The sequence below is a fragment of the Eleutherodactylus coqui genome, chromosome 3 (genome assembly GCF_035609145.1).
Source record: "Eleutherodactylus coqui strain aEleCoq1 chromosome 3, aEleCoq1.hap1, whole genome shotgun sequence".
Lineage (NCBI taxonomy): Eukaryota > Metazoa > Chordata > Amphibia > Anura > Eleutherodactylidae > Eleutherodactylus > Eleutherodactylus coqui.
In genome coordinates, this window is record NC_089839.1 from 162337318 (window position 1) to 162364163 (window position 26846).

The following is a 26846-nucleotide window of genomic DNA, read 5'->3' on the forward strand; positions in this document are numbered from 1 at the left end:
GTGTCCATTCATTACATATAGCGTTCCATGTTGGCCATTTGATTGAATGGAAGACCATGTAACATGTTGATGGGGCTGCCACACAGGAGACACTTTTACACAGCAGCTCTGTTTTGGCACATAGAGATGGTCCTCTGCTGTCAGGACTCTTAATAAGGTATATGAACTGGAGTTTATTATTGAGAGATGACCCCCTTTTTAAAATATAGCTTTACTTGGGACGAGAGAGACTTGATGGCACATTGTCAACGTGCCAAATACGTACTTCTGGGTACAGCTCTATTTAAAGCTTTCCATATTTGCGCAGATTATTTTTATGCCGATCACATTCCTTTCATTGATCAAATCCCATTCTTATGATGGAATATGTTACAGGTGGCAGAATAATCTGACTGGGAACCGGTCTTGAAAGGTGAATTAAAGTGTTTAATGTATGTTAGCTGAAGCGTGACGAGGCGTTCACATTCACTTTTAATCACAGCGGCATATATATTGTAAGAGCTACATTTAATCTACAGGTGGTGAATTCATGCACGTCCAAACTCGTCATCCGAGATAAACCGTTTATTGTAATGGACGTCATCACAAAGCACACACAGGCTTCACTGTGCTTTCCTCCAGCAGACGTAGAACAGATGTTACAAGCAAACAGTTTGCCAAAAACTTCCACTGTAACAGCTGTAGATGTACGGAGAAGCACATCAGCAGAGGAGAAGTATCAGAGCTCCTCCTTATGTGAGAGGTCCTCCATTTATGAAGAGCAGAGCTGGAGAAACAGATCAGTAGCAGCAGCAGAGGAGGAGTGTGCTGCTCTTGTGGGAGGCAGTGACCTGTTCATGGGATCATGCTAGAACACGAAGACACTGCGCAGATTGCAAGCTGGTGAAATCAGACATGATGGGGTCTGATTGCTGCCTGCAAAAAAAGAGGGGGTGCAGACCTTTGGGATTCAGTCTCTTTAGGCACTGATGTGTTTAGTTGAATTTGGTTATTTCTGATTTTGCTGGACACGTTCGATGTGTAGATTATTGACTGGATCTTGTCATGTATATCTTGTTCTTCTCTTGAGATTTGCTGAATTTCGGTGATTTCATCTGATCACTATAGGGAAGCTGTGTTCTCTTTAACATTGATGTTTCAGTGCAGCATAAGGGAGCTGTATACATGTAGTCTAAATACTTATATTTTGTTCTCGATTTATACCTTCAGCTGGAAGCTACGGCATGAAGCTCTTTTACTTTTCTTTGTACATATTGCCTTGCTCCCGCTTAGAAGTGGCCTGTACGTCATTCAGTTATGCCGTACTTCTATATAAAAGAAGTAAAAAAGTTTTGGCTGATGACTGTAACTTGGGTGTTGTCCTTGAAGTGGGAATTACATCATACATATTCAGTCTTGACAAGGAAATGGAGAACCTGTAGCTCATTCCAGTCTACACATTTAACGCGGTCTTTAAGCTGCCTCCATAGTTTTATATATTGGAATGTTTTATATGTTAAGTTAAATGTGTTTAATAGGGGGATCTGTTAGTCTGTGGGAGACAAGTGCATGGCTTGTTTAAGTGATTAGTAAAGCTATAAGCTTTCCCCTTTCTATACAACAATTTATATCCATCTCCCTTCCCTTTCGCTACTTACAGGCCCCTTATAATTGTTCAGAAATCTCTTCATGTCTTCACCTAAAGGGCCACTTCAGCAAAAGCTCACTTTTCCATCCCTGCTTCCCTCACCTGATTGCCTGTCACACTCTGGAGGCCTCCTCTATATATTGCAGTCACTTCCTTGCAGTGCAGCCTCTTGTCCGATACTGATTAGGCACCATCTTGATACTAAGATTTCTTCTTCCTTTCTTTATGCTGTGCTAGCAATCCCATGATGCATCAGCACAGCATCACATGAATAGCTGGAGCTTGTACAATCTTCCTGCAGGGAGAAGAATGTAAACATCACCAATCTATATATTCACCTAAAAGTTACATAATGAAGAAAAAAATCACTGGAGTGGCTCTCTAACACTAAGTGAAGATGTTGAGTATGGGAATGAAGCTGCAGTCAGTCTGTGTCAATGACTCGTGCTGTGAGTAGGGAGTGTACTGTACATCTCTAGCTGTCTAGTGGTGTGGCTTGGGGAGCAAGCTATGACCGTAGGGTAGTGGTACATTAACCCCTTCCCGCTCCAGGACGTACATTTACAGGACGTCACAGGGCGACCTCTCTGCATACAGCGCGGGTGTCAGCTGTTTATTACATCTGACACCCGTGGGCAACACCCCTTTTTAAAAGTTTTTGTAGTACATTATATGGTACATTAAATAGCACCACTGAAAATACAACTCGTCCCACAAAAAACAAGCACTCATACAGTGACGTCGATGGATAAATAAAGGAGTTATGATTTTTTGAAGGGGGGGGGGGGGCGAAAAGGGGGGGAGGGGAGGTCCGCTTCATGAAGGGGTTAAATGTATATCTGGAATAGTGCATTGAAACAGTAATGTCAATATTAAATGAAATGTAAATTGGTTTAAAATACTGCATAATAGGGATGTGTGGGGAGCGGGTTGTGTCATTTATCCTGCCTGTTTGACTTGTTTGGTACAACTTATTACCAAATTCCATCCTACAAGTTATAAACTTTGAACAAACTGAGAAATTCTAAATACTGCAAAGTTGCATCTAGCTAAAATAACCTTGAATCCCCTGCTGATGTTCAATAGCAAAGTTTCAAATAAAACCAAACTTGAAGCTATTTTGCGCCGGCTCAGCTCTGCCGTTTCCTCGTCTTCTCTGTGCCTCGGGCCCGGCTCTGCCGTTTCCTCGTCTTCTCTGTGCCTGGGGCCCGGCTCTGCCGTTTCCACGTCTTCTCTGTGCCCCGGGCCAGGCTCCGCCGCTTCCTCGTCTTCTGTGTACCTCGGGCCGGCTCCGCCGTTTCCTCGTCTTCTGTGTACCTCGGGCCAGGCTCTGCCGTTTCCTCGTCTTCTGTGTACCTCGGGCCAGGCTCTGCCGTTTCCTGGTCTTCTGTGTGCCTCGGGCCAGGCTCTGCCGTTTCCTGGTCTTCTGTGTGCCTCGGGCCAGGCTCTGCCGTTTCCTGGTCTTCTGTGTGCCTCGGGCCAGGCTCTGCCGTTTCCTCGTCTTCTGTGTGCCTCGGGCCAGGCTCTGCCGTTTCCTCGTCTTCTGTGTGCCTCGGGCCAGGTTCTGCCGTTTCCTCGTCTTCTGTGTGCCTCGGGCCAGGTTCTGCCGTTTCCTCGTCTTCTGTGTGCCTCGGGCCCGGCTCTGCCGTTTCCTCGTCTTCTCCGTGCCTCGGGCCCGGCTCTGCCGTTTCCTCGTCTTCTCCGTGCCTCGGGCCCGGCTCTGCCGGTTCCTCGTCTTCTCCGTGCGCCTCGGGCCCGGCTCTGCCGGTTCCTCGCCTTCTCCGTGCGCCTCGGGCCCGGCTCTGCCGGTTCCTCGTCTTCTCCGTGCGCCTCGGGCCCGGCTCTGCCGGTTCCTCGTCTTCTCCGTGCGCCTCGGGCCCGGCTCTGCCGGTTCCTCGTCTTCTCCGTGCGCCTCGGGCCCGGCTCTGCCGGTTCCTCGTCTTCTCCGTGCGCCTCGGGCCCGGCTCTGCCGGTTCCTCGTCTTCTCCGTGCGCCTCGGGCCCGGCTCTGCCGGTTCCTCGTCTTCTCCGTGCGCCTCGGGCCCGGCTCTGCCGGTTCCTCGTCTTCTCCGTGCGCCTCGGGCCCGGCTCTGCCGGTTCCTCGTCTTCTCCGTGCGCCTCGGGCCCGGCTCTGCCGGTTCCTCGTCTTCTCCGTGCGCCTCGGGCCCGGCTCTGCCGGTTCCTCGTCTTCTCCGTGCGCCTCGGGCCCGGCTCTGCCGGTTCCTCGTCTTCTCCGTGCGCCTCGGGCCCGGCTCTGCCGGTTCCTCGTCTTCTCCGTGCGCCTCGGGCCCGGCTCTGCCGGTTCCTCGTCTTCTCCGTGCGCCTCGGGCCCGGCTCTGCCGGTTCCTCGTCTTCTCCGTGCGCCTCGGGCCCGGCTCTGCCGGTTCCTCGTCTTCTCCGTGCGCCTCGGGCCCGGCTCTGCCGGTTCCTCGTCTTCTCCGTGCGCCTCGGGCCCGGCTCTGCCGGTTCCTCGTCTTCTCCGTGCGCCTCGGGCCCGGCTCTGCCGGTTCCTCGTCTTCTCCGTGCGCCTCGGGCCCGGCTCTGCCGGTTCCTCGTCTTCTCCGTGCGCCTCGGGCCCGGCTCTGCCGGTTCCTCGTCTTCTCCGTGCGCCTCGGGCCCGGCTCTGCCGGTTCCTCGCCTCCCGTGTGCCTCGGGCCCGTATCAGAGTATCCGTGCCCACTTATTAACAGTATTTCCACTAATGGAAGTGATTCAGTAATACGTCGGAGCTTCTCGTTATGCAGTTTCCTAATATATTAATGTGACCTACATTTTCTAGAAGTAGCGTGATGAGAACAAGACTGATTAATAGGAGCTGCTAGAAGAAACTCTCCAGTTCCCCATCTGAATAGACTTAGAGTGGTAAATAGCGCTCTTTATGAAACGGAGATGTTGCTTTGGATTTTTTTGGTCTTCGCATTAATATTCCAGAATTATCACACACTCTTAGCATTTGGGATGGTACGACGGTGCAGAGAGGTCTTTTATGAAAACGCTGATTGTTTTGCTTCACTGCACGGTGGTGAAAGTAGTAACCAACAAATTGGCAAATTCTTTAATTCATGATGTGGTTAGCAGAGTCCGGCCAAAATCTGCTGCTTTATAAGAAAGGACGTGTTCAGGGTGCGAGGCTTGTGACATCAGCAAAATTTTGTGTTTTATATATAAACCTGAAGGCAATGATCCTCTGGCACGGTTTCTATGTAATTTGCCAAAAATACTGCGATGTGACAGTAAACAGTTGCCTGATAATAACAGGCTGCAGAGAAGCCTGGGCATCGTTAACTCTTTCTGCTCCAGGGAGTGTTATCGTGCTGGAAAAGGCAATGCAAACATACACAAGTCCTAGTTTTTTAACTCTTTGCGTTAGAACTCCCTGCAGTCGTACATTTGCTCAAAACTGAAGTAAAACTGCAGTTTGTAGTACATAAGGTGAGTGGTATATGCTGTGCAACGTGAGTGGGAAGAAGTGACTCTTGCCGGCACGTATGAGCATTGCGGAGTTTGCGGAAAATACAATGCTTTTTTTTTTTTCTTTTACGTGCATGTTGGCGTATTTTACTGTACTTTTTGTACCCACAATGTATGTTCATTTGCTCGCAGTAAACTGATGCACCAATTGAAATGGCAAATTAGTTCCAGGTGTGCAGTATTTCACACATCTCCTTGCATATTGCATGCACATTTTCCCACCTCCCATTGACTTCTATGGGGACCTTTGGTGTGCACATATGCAGAAAAAGAACTTATTCAATTTTTTTGGATTTGCGCAAACGGAAAATGTGAACGCACCCATTGAAACTATTCTGTGTATTGTGTGCGCAAATACGCTCATGTGAAGCCGGCCTGAATTACCTGAAAGCACTGCGGAATAAGTTGGCGCTATGCAAATAAGTCCGTAAAAAGAAGAGTCACAGGACACAACTGTATGTATACTGCACATCTAGATTGTTCTGACATAATTTACTTTCTTGTCTTTCAGGTGATGTGGCAGTAAAAATACTCAAAGTTACAGATCCAACCCCAGAACAGTTGCAGGCCTTTAGAAATGAAGTTGCTGTTCTCAGGTGAGTAGGATAGAGAGACACGGTCACCATGTTTTGCAGCCCCTCACTGAGATCACCATAAGGTAGTGGCGGTAACACTGATTATAGTGATATGTCTGCTATGTGGATCTGTGCAGTAGTTTAGGAGAAACTTCCATTTTATTAGTAGAAGCCAGACAAAGAAGTAGTCCTGGATATTCATGAGCTGCAGGCTGGCCACACCCAATCCTGCCTTCCAGCCAATGATTGACACCTGCCTTTTTATGCACAGTAATAAGCACAGAGCTGTCAATCATTGCCTGGATGGAGGGGTTGGTGGAGCTGGTCTGCAGCTCATGAATATACAGGACTAGTTCAAGCAGTTCTCCATGCATGTTGTGCAGCTGCTAATAAAATGTAAGTTTCTCCCAAACTACTGCACAGATCAACACATCACTGTAATCATTCAGAGTACATAGGCAGTTCTTCATAGATAAACGACCAAGGGCCCATAATGTCTGACTTTTATTATTTTATGCCTGCAGAAACTGGACAACAGATGATAAGCAAATGAATTATCATTAGTCATGTAGTCGCTGGCTACATTTACACGTAAAGCCCTTAAAGGGGTTATCCAGTTACAACTTTTTAATGACAGGTGCATGGGACTTGAAAATGGCAAAATCAGCAGTACTTTCCCATCATTGACCCTGGCAATCCAACTCTGCAGCCTTGCCGTCTTCCCGATCTTTGTTTTGGAACGGACACCATGTGACGTCCATAGAGTCAACATTCCTGGCATCGTGGCGCCTGTAATGAACGTGCAGATGCCAGGTAAACTGGCTGTGACACTGCGGCCTCCGATTGGCTGCAGCAGTCGCGTCGCTTCCATTCCAAAACAAAGACCAGGACGACAGCAGGGCTGCAGCAATGGATCTGCTGGGCTCACTATAGGCAAGTACTGCTGATTTTGATATTTTAAGCCCTGTGCACCTATGGTTTAAAAAGTTGTATTGTAACTGGATAACTTTTTTAAAAGCTATGAACACCTTTTTGGGGCAAGTTTTCTTACCATTTAAATGCATGTATTTTGGGCTGACTATCATTTTCGCAATAGGGTTTAATTTTAAAAGTTTGCCCCATTTGGCTTCTGTAATGATTAAACCCCTTTTCAAAAATTGTCGGGACAAAATACATGCATTTAAGTAGAAAAAAATGACCCCACAAAGAGATCCATAGCCTTTGATTTTGTTTATGGCACTGTGCTTTGAACGAAGCTGTATGGAGGCACTTAAACATTTTTGGGATACTACATTAGATCTTGTATTCTGAAACTGGAGTAACTTTATTGGGTTTATACTGAATCATATGAAATTGCAGACATAACAAGGTACAGCCTGGCCTATAAACTAGGAGGTTGTGTGAAACTGTAATTTACCTGTGCGAGGCCTGTAAACGTGTAATCAAAAAGTGTTAAAAATGGTGGTTCAGCATCCAGCCTGAGGAGGTAAGTCAACAGTGTGAGAGAGTTAATATACTGGGTATCTGAATGTCATAGCATGTAGGGCTTTAAAAGGCTAAAGCCTGTATACGTCTGTCCACTCGCCTACGGTGGTGGTCTAGTTTCTAGAAGAAGGCCAAAGCCAATATTTCCACATTGAAATATGGTGATCAAAAGTAATCCTGGGATTGGCAACCCTTCTGAAGTAGTCAGTGACTATTACTTGTAATTATGACACTTAAGGTATCCAGGCCCCTCTTGTACTCTTCAGTTGAGTTCGCCATCACCACGTCCTCAGGCAGAGAGTTCCATAGTCTCACTGCTCTTACAGTATAGAACCCCCTTCTGTGTTGGTGTAGAAACAACCTTTCCTCTCGACATAATGGACGCCTTCTTGTCTCACAAAAGTGGTTTTCCTGGCACAAATATCCTCAGGATAGATCATCAATAGTTGATTGGCTGGGGTCTGAAGCTTGGGAACACGGCTGGTTAGCTGAGCAGGCGCATGCTGTCAGCATGTTGAAATTGATGAGAGCTGCACCTGCAATTACATGCGTTGGCCACTACACAGGGACTGTAGCGGTGGCTTCTGCTCCGACCAGTGTATAGTTGCGCTGACCGCATGCACCCGCTCAGCTGATTGGCCAGGTTCCCAAGTGGCGGACCCTGGCCAATCAACCGTAGATGAGCTATCCTGAGGATAGGTCATTGATGGTCCAACATCTGAGCCACCATCCAGTCTCTCCAAATGAATGGTCACCATTACTTTTCTGTGTTATTGCTGGAGCTAGCAGCGTATGAGCGCTTGTATTCTGCTTTCTCTAGCAGTTTCACGGAAATGAATGGAGTTGTAGAGCTGTTGCATGACCACCAGTCCAGTCTGTGGATAAGATCTCTTACAGGAGATTAACATTTAATAAAGGGGGTTTTCCTACAGTTTAAAATTGCTCCACAACCACTCTGTCCTTCTTGGTTGTTGCTGACCAGGACATGTGACTGCTGCAGCCAATCTCTGTCCACAGCAGTGACCTTCTATGACCAGTGATTGGCTGCAGGAGTCACACGTCATGGTCAGCTGCAACCAGGAAGGACAGATGGGTTGTGAAGCAATTCTAAGTTGTTGGAAACCTCCTTTTAATTGTTGTGATATATTTATATGTGGTTATTAGGTCACTAGATCACCTGAATTATAATTACCCTTCTAGGTATTGTGTTCCACCCATTCCATGTATTACTTTAGTTGCTCATCTTTGCAACCACTCAAGTTCTGCTATGTGCACTGGTGTCCAAAACTCTGAACTGCGTTCCGCGTGTGGTCTGACCAGTTCTTTACCACATCCGTTTTACCCGGTGGATTTCCGATAATCCGGCCGCAGGTAACGCAGTGCACGCTTTCCGTAGTGTTGCTATAGAAAGCGCAGCCTCCTGTCCACGAGCGGAGAATCATAGCAATTCTCCGCTCGCTGGACTCATCGCAGAGACCTAACCGTTCTCTCCCCTGCTCCCCGGCGCTGGAATATTGCTAGCGATATTCCGCCTTGCCCGTGGACAGGGTGCTTTAGTATGTAACGGACTGGAAGAATACCGCAGACTGTATACTGTAGAACTCTTAGATTAGATGTAATAAGATGCAACATCTTATCTAGTAACTGAAAAATGGTATTTACTGCTTCCACAGAAAAACACGGCACGTGAATATTTTGCTTTTCATGGGCTACATGACAAAAGAAAACTTGGCTATTGTCACACAGTGGTGTGAAGGCAGCAGCCTCTACAAACATCTGCATGTACAGGAGACCAAATTCCAGATGTTCCAGCTCATAGACATTGCCAGACAGACAGCACAAGGCATGGAGTAAGTATTGAAGCCACAATGAGGACTGCAGGATTTGTCTCATGCATTGCATTGTCATCTGGATCAGTAGTCTCCTACCAGCAGCCCTTTGGCTGTTTTGAAACTACAAATCCCAGCATACCCTGCCAGCCACAATCTGGAAGTTGGAGTTTTGAAGGGGATTCACAGGTGGGAGATAACTGCCCTGGATGTACAGAGCATGGTACTAACTCCTTGACTATGGACATTGGAGGATATTGCAACCTTACTAAGGATCATCCATGCAAGGACAGGATTCTTGACCCCCACTGAGGCCTCCGACATACTTGCAGTGTGTCTGAGTTGCGCCTGAGACGTGGAGGCACAACGTGCATCGAACACCACACGATATACAGATTGCCTGCACATTGACATGTGTGACATGAGAGTAGGACATGCATTGAGGTTTTTTTTCACTTGGACCATCAATATGCATGCAGAAAACAGCAGTGTGCATAGCCCCATAATGGCTCTGTGTGCTGGCCATGAATTATCACGGGCCCGAATACACTAGTGTGCCGCAGGCCTTCCACAAATTCTAGGAAAAGGCAAGTGATTCATTTGGGATGATGTAGAAAGGGCCTTATTGGACGGAGTAAATGTTTCTCGGTCTATTTTACAAGCTGAGTGAGATAATTGATTATGTATTGATTAGCTCTGATTGTCACAACAGTCTGGCTAGTTTTGGCCAGTGAGCAAAACAGCTCCCATCTGTCCACACATACTAGAATATACAATATAAGTAGCGAAGGCTATCCTAGATAGTGTGGGAGGAGACTTATAAAGGCCATTCATGCTCCTCTGGGAAATATGCAAATTGGAAAATGGACCAATACCTCTGCAGTGCCAGCAGCATCTTTTGGAAAGCAGCATTCCTGCACGCCAATGTTAGATTTTCTATACAAGCCTTATAACAATGAGCGAGAATGGAAACAGATACCCTTCCCAACTCAAGTCATAGGCCACTCACTAGCCAAGCCAGAAACCTACTGCACACTGATGGGGGACAAAAACCCCCGAAACAGCGGTCTGTGTATGATATTCTGGCGTTGGCTTACAAATTCTCAGTCCCTATTATAAGACTTGTATAAAGAGTCTGACATTGCCTTGCAGGAATGCTGCCTTTCAGTAGGTGGTGCTGCAGAGGTATTGTTCAATCTTCCTTATTTGTACAGTATAATTTACAGATCATCTGGGACTTCTGATTTTGCTTGTAGACGAGTGTGAAGGAAAGAATTCAGATATTCCACTTATCTGGGATTTTCATGTCTCATCAAATAAGACACAATCATTGGTAACTATGGCTATCCCCTTGAGGCTCTTTTTACCTAAGCCGATGACCGGGTTTCAGTATTTGTTTGTCCAACCATTGGTCTGTCTGTATATGGCCACGATCAGCCGACAAATGAGCAAACACTTGTTTGTCGGCTGATTGGATCCCCTCTGTAGGCATACAAATGCTTGCTTGTTGGCAGCACACATCCTGCCCATGTAAACAGAACATGTGCTGCCAACAAATACAATCTGAATAGAGATGCAAGATCATAGGAAGGATCGGTCATCCCTATAATTGCAATCATCTGTGTAATCATTAATAAGCGCCAATCACCATGCTCATTGTCAGTCAGCGCTCACTACCAGGGGCGAATTATCGCTCTATGTAAATCCACCATTCTCTGGAACACACTTTATTCATCAAGAACTGGGATCTCGGAGCTTTTACATTTCTTGATATTCTTGCTTGACGGCTCATCTTGTATTCTGCCAAGCAGGATATTTACTGATTATGAGCTAAATGTCAGCTTTGCTGTGTGTGTGCCAGCAGGCAGGGGACTTGTTGGAGCTTGTGTCCCTGCAGTACAAGAGCGTGAGGTATAAAAAGGCACAATCCAATCTGTGCAATAATGTGAACAACCTTTAGCTAGTTTGCATTGGGCAAGCCAAGTTTATTCTTTTGTTTGTGTTCTTTCTTTCTTTGATGTTTAACAGCCCTTTGTTGTCTTGCAGCTATTTACATGCAAAGAACATTATCCACAGAGACATGAAGTCAAACAGTATCCTTTACTGGAGCAAAATGCCACTTCACTTGTGTAGGGGGTAAAGGTTGCCTGAATACAGGCTGGTGCCATGATGTGTGCGCTTCACTCAGGCAACTCATTATGCTATAGAATACCCCGCAGGTTTCCAGACTGCGTAGAATGTTACTGCCAGAAAAGAAAAAACAGGTTTTGTCGTTGAAAAAAAAACTTTTCTGATAATACATTTCATTTTACACTTATGCTTTAAAAATATTTAGTGGATTGTTAACTCTTCACTGCGTGAATTTCCAAAAACCTGACAAATATTCAATATAATCTGCAACTGACTAACTATGCCACGTAGTGGCTGCTCTGAGAACCATGGAGTGTCTCTTATCTGTTACACTATGCAGTACAGAGGCAGAACAATTCCTTTTAGAAACTGATAGAAATATGTACTATCATATATAATACAAAATGCAGTGTTTGGAGCTTCTGGCACAAAATTGTTCAAGAAATAAAGCCCCATGCTGCTCTATTTTGTCCAGAAAAATGCCATATCACATAACAAAAGCCCAAAGGACTCCGTTCTCAGTCATTAGGGTCCGCCGATGCTCTTGGGTTCTGCCATAGGACAAATCTGTCCCTAGCTGGTATTTGTTTTCCGGTTTCCATGACAGAACAGGAAAACAGAAAACCACGCCGCAAGTGTAATTGAAGCCTTATGTATCTGTCCACACATTAAAAAAAAAATTTTTTTGAAAGCTTGCAGTTTTCACACTGACCACTATATTTCCTGTTCATTCTAGCTCGCTTGTCAGCTCTGTTGCATATATGAGCACAAGATGCAGAAAATCATTTCATTATCATCCGGTGACATTATACAGAGAAGTAGACTCTTGGGCTCCGTTTACACCCAACGGGATATCATTTGAACGAGCAAACGAGTTTTTATACAGGCAGATACATCGTTGGCTTGTTCAAATGAGAAATCCTTCAGTCGTTCATTCACTGAATAAGTGAACGAGAAGGACTGAACGAATGCTATTTAAAACGAATTGGCGAACGAGCCAACAATTATTTTTTTCTCTGCATAAAATGAATGATAGACGAAAAGCGAACAATTTATCATTCTTCCGATTGTAAAGGCCCATTTAGACACAATTATTGCTCAAAATTAGCTGAAAAGCCGTCTTTTCAGCGATAATCGTTGTCTAACTGCACTTAAATTGTGCAGTTTTCTTTATGCCATCGCTCATCGTTGTCTTTCAGCGTGTTGAAAGACAAGGATGAGCCTTATCAGGGACTCACAGCAGGATACAGCTGATACTATTGTTTCAGCTAGATCCCGCTCCCTGATGACAGCTGGGTATGAAGAACACAGCAGTACAGCTCTGTTCTCCATACCTGGCACAGAGCGCTTGGCTGTATACAGCCGGGCGCACCGTGTAGAAAACCTCTGGATGCAGAAGACAAGCAGGGACACCCCACTTGTCTTCTGCATCCTCCGCTGGCCGCACATGTGATCGCTCATCTTGAGCAATCTTTCGCTGTAAATAACACAACGATTATCGCTCAAAAGTCGCTTGAGCAACATCTTTTGAGCAATAAACGCTGTCTAAATGGGCCTTTAGCTTTTTTTACACTGTACAACATCGCTTGTTTAAATTATTATTTTTTGTAAGGTAATGGTTATGAGTGAAAGGGCCTTTACAAGTTGATTGGTGCTCATTTTAAAGGAGGATTCACAGGACACCACCACCAGAACATGAACGTTGCAGGTGCTGCACATTCCTAACAGAAATACAGGTAGCACTGACAAAGGATAAAACACTGGATTAGACCCCTTGTCCTGGGATGAGGATGGTATTTTTATGACTTGCATTACTTGTTTTGCTCACTGGGCATGCACAGGACGTGTGATGCCTATGCTCTACATGCATCTTCCCTGGTTTGTTGTGTGTAGGTGAGGGGTGTACTTAGTTGCTTCCTTGAGACTGTAAACATTTTTCTGTCTCCCATTCATTTCAGCTGACATAAAGTACATTCCCTGCTAGACCGGCTAAATAAGGATCTGGCTTTTTTAAAATATTGCAGCCCTCAGGAAAAGCTTTAGGCCTCATGTCCACTAGCTAAATGGAATTGCGGATTCTGCAGCAGATTTCCGCTGTTAGAATCCGCCGCGGATTTTGCCCATAGGGAATCATTGGCCATCCGTGGGTCCATTAAATTGATTTTTGCACCCGCGGATGGCATTTTAAAATAATTTACGTTTTTCACGCGCGGTAGAAAAAACGCGGCATGCTCCATTTTGCGCAGATTCCGTGCGGATCGGCAACATTGCTATCACATTGATAGCAATGTGTGCGGATATCTGCATGCAAAAAATATACCATTTAAAGCAAATCCGCAAGGAATGTGCCGCAGAAATCCACGGCAGATTCTGCGCGGATTGTGTTTTTCGAGTGGACATGAGGCCTTAGGAATGAAACAAAATAGCTAGTTTATTTTCCACTCTGAGTTAGAGAGGGGTCCAGGCAGGGCACACCCCTCTGTAGCGACCATATGACTTGAAGGGCCACTCCGGCAAAAACACATTTTTAAACAGTTTAATTATCATTACCTTCTATGTTCTAAAAAACGCTACAGTCCATCCTTAAGTTATACAGTCAGGATGAGCTGTGATCTCCTCTATCATAACTGTGAGAGGAGCAGTGTGATATCAGTAGCTGTGATAGGAGTGTCTGTGTCCCCCTGTAGGCAGTTTCTGTGGTAGGATCCATGTAATAGCATCACACAGAGAAACTGACTATAAATTGAACATACAAACCCAAGTAGTTCTAAGCTGATCAGAATTAAGATCACATGACCATCTAAGGAGAAGGAGGCTTGGAGCTTCAGACAAAGGAATAACTTACCAATGGAACACTAGCTCACTAGCTTGCCTCGGGAGTGGGTTATATCGGAGCATGCTAGGAAACGTAATGTTACAATAGCTGGAGAGTTGGTGGAACTCCTGGGACCTGTGAGCTGCAGATTTTCCAGGTGAAAGTGTGAAATTGCTCATTGAAATACTCCCGCTGTGAACATGAGCATCTACGCCCAGAGGTTCATTATAGAACAGAGCAAAAGTGCTTGCACATTGTGTGCTGATCCTTTACTGTGATACAGACATCTTTCTGCATGAAGGGTTAACCGTGAAGATCGGTGATTTTGGACTGGCCACGGTCAAGTCTCGATGGAGTGGATCTCAACAGGTGGAGCAGCCGACTGGATCAATCCTGTGGATGGTAATTTATGGAGATGTAGCACTGCCACTAGAAAGCATCATATTTGTTGTGTTGATTAGAAGAACAGTTCCTTGTAGATGGTTCTATTTTCGTATGAGTTTTATGCGTCTTGCAAAACGCACAACCCATGCGAGTATGTCTGCCGTGTAAATGCATTCTTCACAATCGCTGTATAACCAGTGTGATGGTTCAACAAAACTCCAAAATGCCATTATTTGTGAGAATAATGATCCCCTGATTATCTGCATTGTAGAAATTGTTGTCATAAAGAATCTGAGGTTTATCCCAGAACAGTTGTGGAGCTCAAAATATAACTTTTATATGGTGACAAGGCCAGAAGACCACCAACACGGGGCCAGCAGCACAATCCAGTACACTTTACTAGTGGGGAAGCACACGCACAGTCACCTGGAACCAGAATCCATGGATCCAATCTGGAATCATAGAAGAAAAATGTGACCGCATACAGGGGGCAAATACTAAAAAGTCCTTATTCTTCCAGCAACTGTCACATTTTTTTTTTTTCTCTAGAAGACCAGAATACGACGGCACGGAGAACCAGTCAAGACATTTTTCTATATACTCTTGACCCTTATTAAAAGTTATGGGAGCCATTTAGAACAGATTGTTTTTGTTTGCTTCCTTCCTAAATGCAAAATTTAACTGGTTTTCATAAAAAATTTCCTATTACTTTGCTGTTGCGGAGTGTGTAACTCCTTCTCATGGCTGGCTGTTCTGCTGAATCTCACCTAGTGCCTAGTCTATTCTCTGCTCTCCCTTCCGTGTTTAGAGATATCAGGAAAGGGGTAGGAGGGTTTTTGTGCACAGTGATCAGAGGAAAGCCGTTATTAGACATTATTATTGACCTTGAGGACAGCATATAGTTGCAACTGGATCTGGATAAGCTGAGGGTAAATGGCACATGCTGTAGATGGGGACTAAAGCACACACAATGCAGGTTGAAAGGAGCAATCACGCAAGTTGTGTACAAGTGTAAAAAGAAAGGATAGCGCCCGCAGAAAACTCTGCAATGGGGAGAGGGAAATCGCACATTCTGCAGCATCGGTGTTTATCAGCACAAGCGGGAAGATATCTGCATAGAAGGAAAAATTAGTTCAGGGATCAAGCTGTGGTGATACATGAGCTAGTGAAGGCAGCAGCATCCTGGGCGCACATGTCACATCTGTATTCCTGGATGGGGCACGGCTAGAGGAGAAAAGAGTTTGAAACTAAGAGCAGGTTTTACTCTTATTTAACCTGTATATCAAGAGGTCTTGGTGCCCATAGCCTTTTAGGATATTTTACTAATTTGACACCCAGCAAGACTGTGATGCTGAATGAAAAACGTTTTTTTTTTAATCCAGCCTCAACAAGGCGTGTAGTTACCAGTTTATAAAATATTGTGGACTATTTGAGTTCTTGACTGTAAAATAACTTGGTTCTCTATTCAATCTGTTGGTCTTTCCACAGTATATTGCAGTTCTGGACTCGTAAATGGTCCACTATATCCATGTTAAAAAAAAAAGTTTAATTACAAGGGAACGTTCCTTTTTTATCCTGTAGTTGGGCGTGGTTTAACACGGATGAGTTTCGCTATTCTAATATAGGACATTTCTGCTCTAACCAATCCAGTTTATGAATTTGAGCTGGTATATGGTGGCCTCCACTGTGTAGCGGGTGGGATGGTTGATAAATTGTAGACTTGTCTTGTGTACATTAGTTGGGTCTTACAATCTTTGGGAAGTATTGCAGTATTTCTCATGGTTTTGTATATATTTAGCTCTTCAGGTTCTTCAGAGATTTTTGTTTTGCCTTCACAGGCTCCGGAGGTGATTCGATTGCAAGATAATAATCCTTTCAGTTTCCAATCAGATGTCTATTCATACGGCATTGTTCTTTATGAGCTGATGACTGGGGAGCTGCCATATTCCCACATCAGGGACAGAGACCAGGTGAGTGCACTTGACTCATGTTGGTAAAGTTAGATAACCACTTTGTCCACGTGTTACTGCAGGCCCTTTACACAGGGAGCTGATTGACCGAACCAACAAGTGCTGATAGACTTGATGTATCGTTGTGTTATGGGTAACAATCTGCCTGTGTAAAAGGACCTTTAGATAGTCTACCACCTAAGAAATTGCGTGTCTTGACATAATGTGATGTAAAGCAATAGTCAGCGGTAATATACACAAATAAGTCTAAACTGAACATATCTAATGTAGTTTTCTGCTGTACAGGTTTGTTTGGGCTAAATTCATACCTGATTGTGCCTGGATTCTGCATAAAAAGTAGCAGAAATCTGCAGCTATACATGTGTACCTGTAGATACACACATGGAGATGGTCTTTTTCAGTGGGAAATCTATGCAGAATCCTCAATGCGGATCTGGCATGGAATCTGAATCTGAATCTGCATTGCGACCTATCATACACTTTTTTCAAATTTGCATGCAAAGAAAAGTGCAGATTCGCATTGAGAGCAATGACTTGCAGATTTGACATGAATTCCACTTCAAAATTCTGCCATGTGAACATAGTTAATAGGATTAGGGTATCTAGGCTACTACAGTGCTACCCTCCTTGTGTAGGCGAGACCTCCTGCTTATATCAGTTGTGCCCCATACTATTAAATTCATTGGTTTACCTAAATGTCTATTTGCCATCAGATCATATTTTTGGTCGGCCGGGGATGTTTAGTGCCGGATCTTAGCAAGTTGTACAAGAATTGTCCCAAAGCAATGAAGAGGCTGGTAGCGGACTGCATGCAGAAAGTCAAGGACGAAAGGCCTCTGTTTCCTCAAGTAAGTGCATGCGGGACTGGAAATCTAAGGAGACATGGAAAGTCTGATCTCCGGCGGTCTGCATTGTAAGACTTTTAGGAAGCCACTATTTGATAACTTAAGTTTATCCAGCATTGTGCCATACTATAAGGCCTTGGGTGATATTGCTTACACTGTATCTCCCATAAACTGGCACTTATAGATGAAATTCTGCAGAGAGTATATTACAATGTGGGGCACAAAGAGCTTCCTTTAACAAGCTAGAAACTATAACATGTACATATATACTGCAATTATTATTGCTATATAAAAACTGCCTAGGATATTTAACAGAATGATCAGGGTGCCCCCTGCTGGCCAGATGAACCATCAACACTTGGGAATGTGGTGTATTTTGTTTCAGCAGCTTTGTTCTGTCCTGGAATAATCTGCATTACTTGTAAAAGGCTTTTTTTGGTTTAATCAGCAGTCTTAGAGGAGTTTTCCAGGCAAATACTATTAATGAGCGCAGGATAGGTCTTCGATAATTGATCTCCTGGGGGTGCTGCTCGGGCGCCTTCTGTCTGTGCTGTAAGTTTAACACTGGTTGGAACAGAAGCAGTTTGCTCCAACCCCTGTGTAGTGGGCGGCACTTGTAAGGGTCTTATTAAAATCAATGACAATTTCACCTGCAATTAGTCATCCATAGTATTTGCATGGAAACCCCCTTCAAGGATATAATCTAGTTAAAATGGTTGTAGGAAAAATTTGGTAGCGGCACTTGGTGTCGTCTTTTACGACTCCACAGGATTACCAATGTTTCAAGGGCTGGTTTAGGGGTTGGCTAACTGGCCAGTTGTCTATGCCCCCTCCCAGGAGTAAACTAAAATCAAGCAGTATTTCAGTGGATGAGAAATGAAGTGCGGTATATTCTAGGGCGCTATGTGTGCGGTATATTCTAGGGCGCTATGTGTGCGGTATATTCTAGGGCGCTACTTGTGTGAGCGACCAGGTTGTAGAATTAAATGACATTTTCTTGCTGCTTCTAGATCCTCTCCTCCATTGAGCTGTTACAACACTCTCTCCCCAAAATCAACAGAAGCGCTTCGGAGCCCTCCCTGCACCGCGCTACCCACACAGAAGACATTAATTCATGCACGTTGACGTCCACACGGTTGCCAGTTTTTTGAAGAGACTGCCACCTGCACAGCTTCCTTGCGCCGGGTCGTCTTAAAGAAGATGACATTTTTTGGAATAAGCTGAAATGACTTTGTCTCCACCCGTTCCTCTTGATATTATGAAGTAAATGCTGCTATTTACTACAGATATGATGGCAAATGAAGTGGAGGGTAAAGAACTTATTTCCCATTTGTAGACAAAGCACCTCTTGAGCCATGAACGAACGGTTGTTGGCTTCCGATGAATATTGTTACAGGACATTATGTGCCAACGGGTCATTGATGCACTTGGAACGGTTGTTTGTTAAAGGCTGGAGAAATTTGTATCCATGTTACGTGATTTTCTAACGGAAGGAGATTCCTTAATGGACTATTTTGCACAGTTCTTGAATCTAGAAGGAGAGAACGGAACTTTCCCCGCGAGTGGACGGCTAACACCCGACTGCACAACCTGCTTCACTCTGGTACTCTGTTTTATAATGGACTGAATGCTCCGCACCAGGGCTCCATATTACAGTTAAGGGTCTGTCCGCAGAGTACGGTCCGTGTGCATATATGACGTGTGTGTATGTGCACACCTTGGAATCTGCACTAGATACGGGAATCAGTGTGTACACAGTCTCTTATTTTTTTGATTTGGGCTTTAATTTGTCTCTGTTCTCCTATTACATTTATTTTAAACTACAGCTCTCCTGATTACCCAGGTTTAATAAATGTGTTTCACATTTTAACAGTTTGGTGTTTCTACAATGCTTGTAACAAAAGACTAAAACCAATCTGACTTCTAGGGTGGTTTCACACCTAGTTGTTTTTTTTTTTTTTTTTTTTTTTTTAAACCTTGGCTCAAAAAAGTTTCATAAAGAACTACCACAAAAGCCAAAAGTGGATTCACAAGGAATGTGAAATATAAAGGAAAGACTTATACTTCCCACCTGCTGGATCCATCTCAGACTCAAAAATGGCATAAAAACTAGTGCTCCCCAAAACAAAAAAACCTCTCTACGAAACCTCTCTTAAAGGAGTGTTATCCAGGGAGGGAAATGGAGCAATTCAAGAAAAGTGGTGCAAAAGTAATAGAAGTGTTGACAAGTTCGCTTAAGCAGACAACTCAATGAGTGAGATTCATTAGTGCAGGGTGATCCAGAAGGAATTGTGTAAAAGTAAAGCTGATTAAGTCACACATGATTAGTCACACAACAGCCAAAATGATATGAAAAGATAAAAAAAACAACTCTTCAAGTTTTCAATGTGCCTTACAGATGTTTAATGTGGGTACCGTTGGTGACGAGGCCGATGTCAAGTCGGTAGTCCAGTTCTGTTCAGATGCGTTCTGGGATGAATTGATAACAGAGGATATTGCGGGACTCATCTGGGCAAAACTTGACATCTGCCTGGTCACCAACAGCGCCCACAGTGAACACCTGTAAGGAGTTCTGTCTTTTCATGGCATTCTTACCGTCAAATTATGTACACTATCACCCTATACTTATCAGTTTGGGTCTAGTGGTGTAGGCACCTCCACTTTTGGTGACAGACCCAGGCTGGAAATAGAGGTGCCGCTAAATCTGAACTGGATTGGCTAAGTATTTCTCTCCCTGGATCAGTCCTTTCACAATTACCGCATCTGTGCCTTTAGGCTATGTCCACATGGGAGAGAATCTGCGCTGGATTTTGACGCAGAATTTGGTGTGGCTTTAAACATCCCTCATATGAAGAGGTGGAATCCGCACTGCAAATCTGCTGCTAAAATTGACATGCTGCAGATTAAAATTCTGCCCCGCGTGTCAATTTCTGCATTGCTTTAGAGCAGATTTTTTCCAAAACGTGTGGATGAGATTTTGAAAGTCTCATCCACATTGTTATTGTAAATGCCACCTGAGGCAAATCCGCCCCATGTGACCATGGCCTACGGGGTTTCTGAGGCAGCTGCGAGTTGCCCCTTGGGCATAAGTTATTTGTGCCTTTTGGGGGGGTGTTTGCCACCTGGGGCCTATGTCTTCTTAACATCACAAGCTAAGCCACAAACCAGACTTTGACAGCAGCTCTGCCCTCTCGCCTCCCTGTGTGATTGATGTAGTGTTCAGTAGTAAACTACTCCCTTCAAAGGCAAAAGAACAGTTAATTGGGCACGGCCCCGAACCTTGCCAACCTTTTTTTGTTTTTCTGGCCAAATGTTGCTAAAATTCACAGATGGACAAAATGGGAAAAAACATTAAAAGCCTGCAAAAATAAACTTGTGGCCAGGGTGCAGAGGTTGGGTCGCAGTAAAGTTCTATTAAAAAAAAATGCCACGTGGCTGTGCTGCCCAAAAAAAAACAACTCATAACTAAGTAAGTGAAAACCATTACAGTTTCAACACTTATGGGAGCAGAATCAGTGGGAGGCCTGCTGCTGATTTATGTATGGATTGGCACTAATGGCCACATTCCATTTAACATGGCATGGAAGGCCAAAAAGACACACGTCCATCCAGTTCAGCCTATTACTCCCCAATGTTGATCCAGAGGAAGGAAGAAAAAAAACAATGACCTAGAAGCCGGCTTGGAGTCGAGAAGGAATTTTTTTCCATTAAATGGGGAAAATTGGCAATCAGAATAATCCCCAGATCACCGACCCTTCAGAGGTAATCAGTGACTATAACATGTAATATATGTATCATGTCCAGGCACCTGTAAAACTTAGAGTTCGCCATCACTACGTTCCACAGTCTCACTGCTCTTACAGTAAAGAACCCCATTTTGTGTAGGTGTAGAAACCTTTCTCCTTGACGTAGAGGACGCCACCTTGTTAGTCAGTTCTAATGTAATCTGCAACTGTATATTTACTAGGATAGCTTGCTCAGTCATACTAGGGTTACATGTCTGACTAGAAGGGGTGCTGTATGTGCTTAGAAATGAAAAATACCCCACTGACACAATAATGATCTGATGACGGTCTGTCTTATTAAAGTGGTCTTTAATATTTACACACGTCAGCCCTATAACCACACATTAGGTAATACCGTAACTCCCCAGATAAGTCCTAACAGAGGCGTCATCTCTGGCCGCACTCACACCTCTTTATGAAGAGTCTGTGTGAGAAATGTTTCCCTGGGTGTTTCCTTATGGGATTCAATCCAGTGTAAAATATAATGGAGGCCGCTCTCACACAGCAGTAATAGTCAGTCGTCGTATCAGTATTTGGAAGCCGAATCCTCTGGTGGGACCTACAGAGAGTAAGTACAGGGTGGCCTCAGTAAGCCGACACCACATTTATAAAAGCTGTCTGAAAGAAAACCTATCTGTTGCCACTAGCAACCAATCACAGTGCAGCTTTTATTTTACCTCAGGAGCATAAGAAATGCTGCTTCTAGCAACCAATCACAGCGCGGCTTTGATTTCTTATACTCCTGAGCTAAAATGAAAGCTGTCCTGTGATTGGCTGCAAGGGGCAACAGAAAGGTTATCTTTTAGATCACTTTCACAAGTGTAGCACCGGGCTACTTTTTCTTGGCCCAACCTGTTTAATGGAAAGAGTTGCATGTCTTCAGTATTTTAGACCCATTCCTGGTCTTGGCTGACAAATACTGCCGTGTGCATGAGGCCTTATACAGATTGTACACGTGGAGAGACAGCAGTGAGAAATTGATGTGAATCTCCAAAGTTATTTCACACAGGCAAGCGCACTATCGGGCCATGAAACTTGCCCCATATAGTGTTCACCAACTTGTGGGGTACCCGCGGATGTCAGGCGCTTGTGTCAAAAATGCCTCTATCACTTTAGCACAATTTGCAATCCTTTGGCGCGGCTTTGTTTCCAATGGGAAACCTCGCCTGCCATGCAATGTGTTTTCCGGCTCCATTGAAAACCATGGGTGAGGCATTCTGAGGGAACGCCCAACGATAGGACATGCCGTGTATGGTGCCATACAAAAGAATAGGGTTCATGTTCGTGCGTCTCACAACGCACAAATCATGCGCGATTTCCTCGGCCGTGTGAAAGCAGCCTAATGTATCCTAACCAAGAGGTGTGGATAGTTCTTGATGGATTTAATCTGCACTTCTTCAATTTTAATTGTTAAATATGGGGAATAATGCCCTGCCATGAGCCGTGCACAGATTCCTCTATGACCACCAAAGGTGTCTTCACTAGGAAATATTCTTTCTGACATATAGCACAGTGGAGATGTAATCTGGCTGCATCAGTGCAACATCTTTTCTAGTGTACAAGATTAAGGGGGTTGTCCAGTTGTAAACGATTGCTGTGCATTAGAGGCTATGAGTGTGGGCCTGCAGCCTGGGGCCCTAATCAATCCATTGTTTGCCAGACTTGTGTGTTTGTGAACTGAGCTGATTGCAGTGGGAACAGCGCTGTCTGTTTCCTGCAGAAGTGGCCAAACGTGATATTACAGGCAACGTTCCCACTGAAATGTATGGGTGTAATACTAAACTGGCCCACTACAGTAGGAATGTAGCGCACTGGGCTTGTTAGCAGTTGAATAACGGTGGTCCCAAGGGGGACACGCCAAAAGAACAGGACTGTAGTCATTGCCGACACTGTGTGTTGCCAATCACCATAAATGATACCTCCAGCAGATATGGCTATGGGCTGCTTCAACATGGCTTGAGGATTTTCAAGTAACTTCTACCCAAATAACATAGGTGGGGAAAGAAAAGTTGGGTTTGGTTCACATTCGCATAGGAGGTTCCATTCAGAGCCTTAATCACAGGTTTCCACTAAAATCCAGGACAAAATAGTGCTACCTACATGGAAAATGCCAGGGGCCATAACAGCGGCTGGAAGGAACTCATTCTAGTCAATGGGCTCGATCTGGAAGCGCTGGATCAAGCACTTCCAGTTTTGCCATGGTCTGGCTCCTCGAATGGAGCTGCCTAACTGAATAAAACAGTGTAGTGGAAGTGTAAATGTACATTTTCTGTTAGCTTTTGCATTTTTAAACTCTTGAGTGTCATCTAAGTATAAGGAGGCCCAACTGATGTAATTTGTAACTCCCATTAAAGTCAAGGGGTGCATTTAAGAAGGCAGAATGCACTTGCATGCCATGCGGGTGCATTCTGTTTTTTGTAATGCCCCCATTGACTTCAATGGGCAATTCTGCTCCAAGAATTGCATCAGAACAGGACATGCTGCAAATATTTTTTTTATTTTTTTTTCACAGACCAACAGTACAAGAAAATAAAATTGCACACATGAACACACTGACTTTAACGGGTCTGAGTTCTGTCAGTTTAAAACTTAGACGCTAAAAATCGCCTGTGTGAGTAAGCTCTTCGAATAAGGGGTGTTCCCAGATGGGATTTTCATGGTCGAAATGGGAAATCCTGGCCCTAAGTTTCCAACCACTTCAGCGCAGCGCTGTTTGCATAGCTCTTATTGAAGTGAATGAGAACTAAGGAATCGGCGTCGCTGTTCAGTAGCTCCAATTCACTTCAATGGGAGCTGCGCTGAAGTGCATGGCAGTTTTCATAGTTGCCAGCCAGTAACTACAGCAGTGGATTCTCATCTCGGCTGGGAAAAGCTAAGATGGGAATACCCCTTTAACAGATGCTGGGGATCCTTCAGAGCTGCTTATCTATTCTATATATTTACTAGGGCATTTTTTCTTTAAAACAGAGGGGTGGTCTGTAGCAGATAACATTTTGTGTAACCACAACTAATCCTAGTGCACCTTGACTACAGCCTCTACATCTCACCCAAGACTTTCAGCTTTACAAGTTATTTTCTGCTACTATCTTATCTTTACTCGGGGCAGGCAACCACAATGGCCACTAATGCATCCAAGAAATTGCAAATGGCAACAAGATTTTACTGTCTTGTCTCCATTTGTGCCTAGCTCTGCCACTACTTTTCTGTGGTTGTAACTTTAAGGCTGCATGCACACGGGTGGGTCAGATTCCGTTTGCAGGAGCCCGCAGCGGAATCTGACTCTGTGCCCAGCCAGCATCTGCATGTACCTGTAGTTTCTTCTTTTCTGTACTTCGTATGGCCTACATGGCTCGCTGTCTTACAGGTGCAGTACAGATTTTTTTTAATTTTTTTAAACCCCAGCTTTTTCCCCGGAATCCACGGCCCGTCCGCAATGTCGATTGCAGATGGGCCGCATGTCTGACTGCTTCAATGGAAGTCATCCATGTGGGAATGGCAGTAAAATAGAGCATGTTGAGTTTTTTTTTTCTAAATCTGCAAGTCGAAACAGCAATTGGTTTCCGCTTGTGTGCATGAAGATCATTTTTCCATAGCATGCTATGGCAATCATTGCTGCGGAATCCGGAGACAGACGCCCACTTTGGAATACCACAGCAAAAATCAACCTGTGTGCATCAGGGCCTTAAGGGGGGAGAAAAATAAATTCTTTAGTGTTTAGCCAATGTACTGAACATTAGGCATGTTGGATAAATTGCCTTTCACCTTGACTAGCATTGCCTTTTATATCCATCTTCAGTTGCAGCTGAGGAACAGGAATTGAAAGTCCTACTCCTCCTGTCCAAACATCCCTGCTGTCCATGCATCAGCCAAGGTGTGGACTGAACAATGTTGCTGGAACCCACCCTGAAGATGGGAGAACAGCAGCAAAGAAGGGCTGCATTGGTCTATAACTCTGCCCCCACAAGTGATCTCAGCTGCATTCAGACTGCTAGATGCCTGTCAGCACAGTGTATTCTAGTAGGAAGAAAAGGGTAGAAGGTCTACAGTACAACTGTATACAGGGCATATAGTCAGACAGATGGTGGGGGAGTGGCAGCGACTACTTTGAGGTGGGTGGTCATGGCTCCTAGTCATGGGGGTTGTTTTAAAAAGGACACTAACTTTTCTGACAACATACTCCTCTAATAGTCTGTGTGTCTCATCAATCTTGTAGTGTACTTTCATTTTTTTTTTTACCGCTGTAAATGAAGGCTGAAATGCCTGCCAGTAGGGGTCAGTCTTCCAGCAACTTTACAATACACTGCCTGTTAAGACATTCAGGTTCTCTAGCAACTAGGCCTTTTGAATGTCTTTACGACTCAGCTGCAGGCAATATATACACAATCTTTGCCTTCCCTGCTATGTACAATTAGCTTTATGTTGTGGATATTATGTGTCTCCAGTTTGCTGTGGGGAAAAGCAGAAAGATATAATTCTTATTGTATTGATCGTTATCTGCTTTACTTGATCGTGTGTTTTTATGAGATCTCTATATACACTGTTAGAATGCAAACACACAAGAGCTGGTAAAGCAGCTAAAGAATAATCCAGTAAGAATTACGCTGCTTTGCCTACAGCAAACTGTGTTGTAGGCATTACATACATCTCAAGTGCACACAGCAGGTTAGGAAAATCTAACATCAGGAGCAGCAGAGATTGTGTACACACTGACTGCAGCCCACGTCGACGGAAGAGTAAAAAAGCTACGGCTTTTGAAAAATGGAGATGAAAATCCGCCAAAAATCGTTGAGTCCTTAAGCCCAAAATAGGCCATGTCGTTAAGGGAAAAGTTTAACATAAGACAGGGTCTTATTTTGGGGGAAACACAGTAGTTATAGTACAGCAAGTCTTTCTTTTTTCATAATTCTATAGGTATTTAAATTTGACAACTAAATTTTTTTTTTTTTTTTAAAGTCTGGAGCGCTGTAGTTTCTAATCATGTCACTATCATGATTAAAGGGGTTCTCTGCCCCTTTTTTTTTTCTTTTTACACTGATGACCCTGCATAGGCCAGTAGTAGTTGATGGACGAGGTTCCATTAATCATCCGGATTGCTGTAGTCATTAGCTATCAGCACAGAAAGTGTGTGCGCCAGCTTCACTCCCATGGAAATCAATGGAAGAGTCGTGCTGCTATGGCACTTCCTGCTTCTCTGCTTGTCATGATGTTACATCCAGCCCTGAGCAGGAAGTCCTGCAGCAGCGCTGCTCTCCTACTCCATGGGAGTTAAGCCTGCGCCTTCTCCTGCTCTCTGTATGCTTATGCGAACATCTGTCCCACTGCATTGTACAGGAGGCTGATGGACCTCTGTCCATCAGTAAAAAAAAAAAAAAATTATATATATATATATATAGCAGAAAAACCTAGTATTTAGTGATGTGTTCTAAGATGTCATGGAAAAGGGGTGATTATCCAAAGATCAGTGGGGGGGCTAAATAAAATCTGAAGGAAAAGCATGTAAGAAAATTTATCAGCTGTATTCTAACATAATTCAGACTATTCTTACAATTGTTTGGCTCATAGATCTGTGTTCCAACAATATAACTGGACAGATAGAGCCTGACATGAATTAAAGGGGTTGTCCCGAGGCAGCAAGTGGGTCTGTACACTTCTGCATGGCCATAATAATGCACTTTGTAATGTACATTGTGCATTAATTATGAGCCATGCAGAAGTTATAAAAAGTTTTATACTTACCTGCTCCGTTGTTAGCGTCCTCGTCTCCATGGAGCCGACTAATTTTTGGCCTCCGATGGCCAAATTAGCCGCGCTTGCGCAGTCCGGGTCTTCTGTGTTCTTCTATGGAGCCGCTCGTGACAGAGAGCGGCTCCGTGTAGCTCCGCCCCGTCACGTGCCGATTCCAGCCAATCAGGAGGCTGGAATCGGCAGTGG

General features: G+C 44.4%; 1 protein-coding gene across 4 annotated transcripts in view; it reads left to right on the forward strand.

Annotated features, from left to right (window-relative positions):
* Window positions 1-19000, forward strand: part of RAF1 (Raf-1 proto-oncogene, serine/threonine kinase) — an 83399-nt gene extending 64399 nt beyond the window's left edge. For all 4 annotated transcript variants that reach the window (XM_066596470.1, XM_066596472.1, XM_066596471.1 and 1 more), the window contains 7 exons: window positions 5609-5693; window positions 8831-9007; window positions 11033-11079; window positions 14215-14333; window positions 16154-16285; window positions 16999-17133; window positions 18141-19000. In XM_066596470.1, coding sequence (XP_066452567.1) covers window positions 5609-5693; window positions 8831-9007; window positions 11033-11079; window positions 14215-14333; window positions 16154-16285; window positions 16999-17133; window positions 18141-18281 — 836 coding nt within the window. In that variant the 3' untranslated portion in view covers window positions 18282-19000. The remainder of the gene's footprint in view (window positions 1-5608; window positions 5694-8830; window positions 9008-11032; window positions 11080-14214; window positions 14334-16153; window positions 16286-16998; window positions 17134-18140) is intronic.
* Window positions 19001-26846: the final 7846 nt, after the last annotated feature.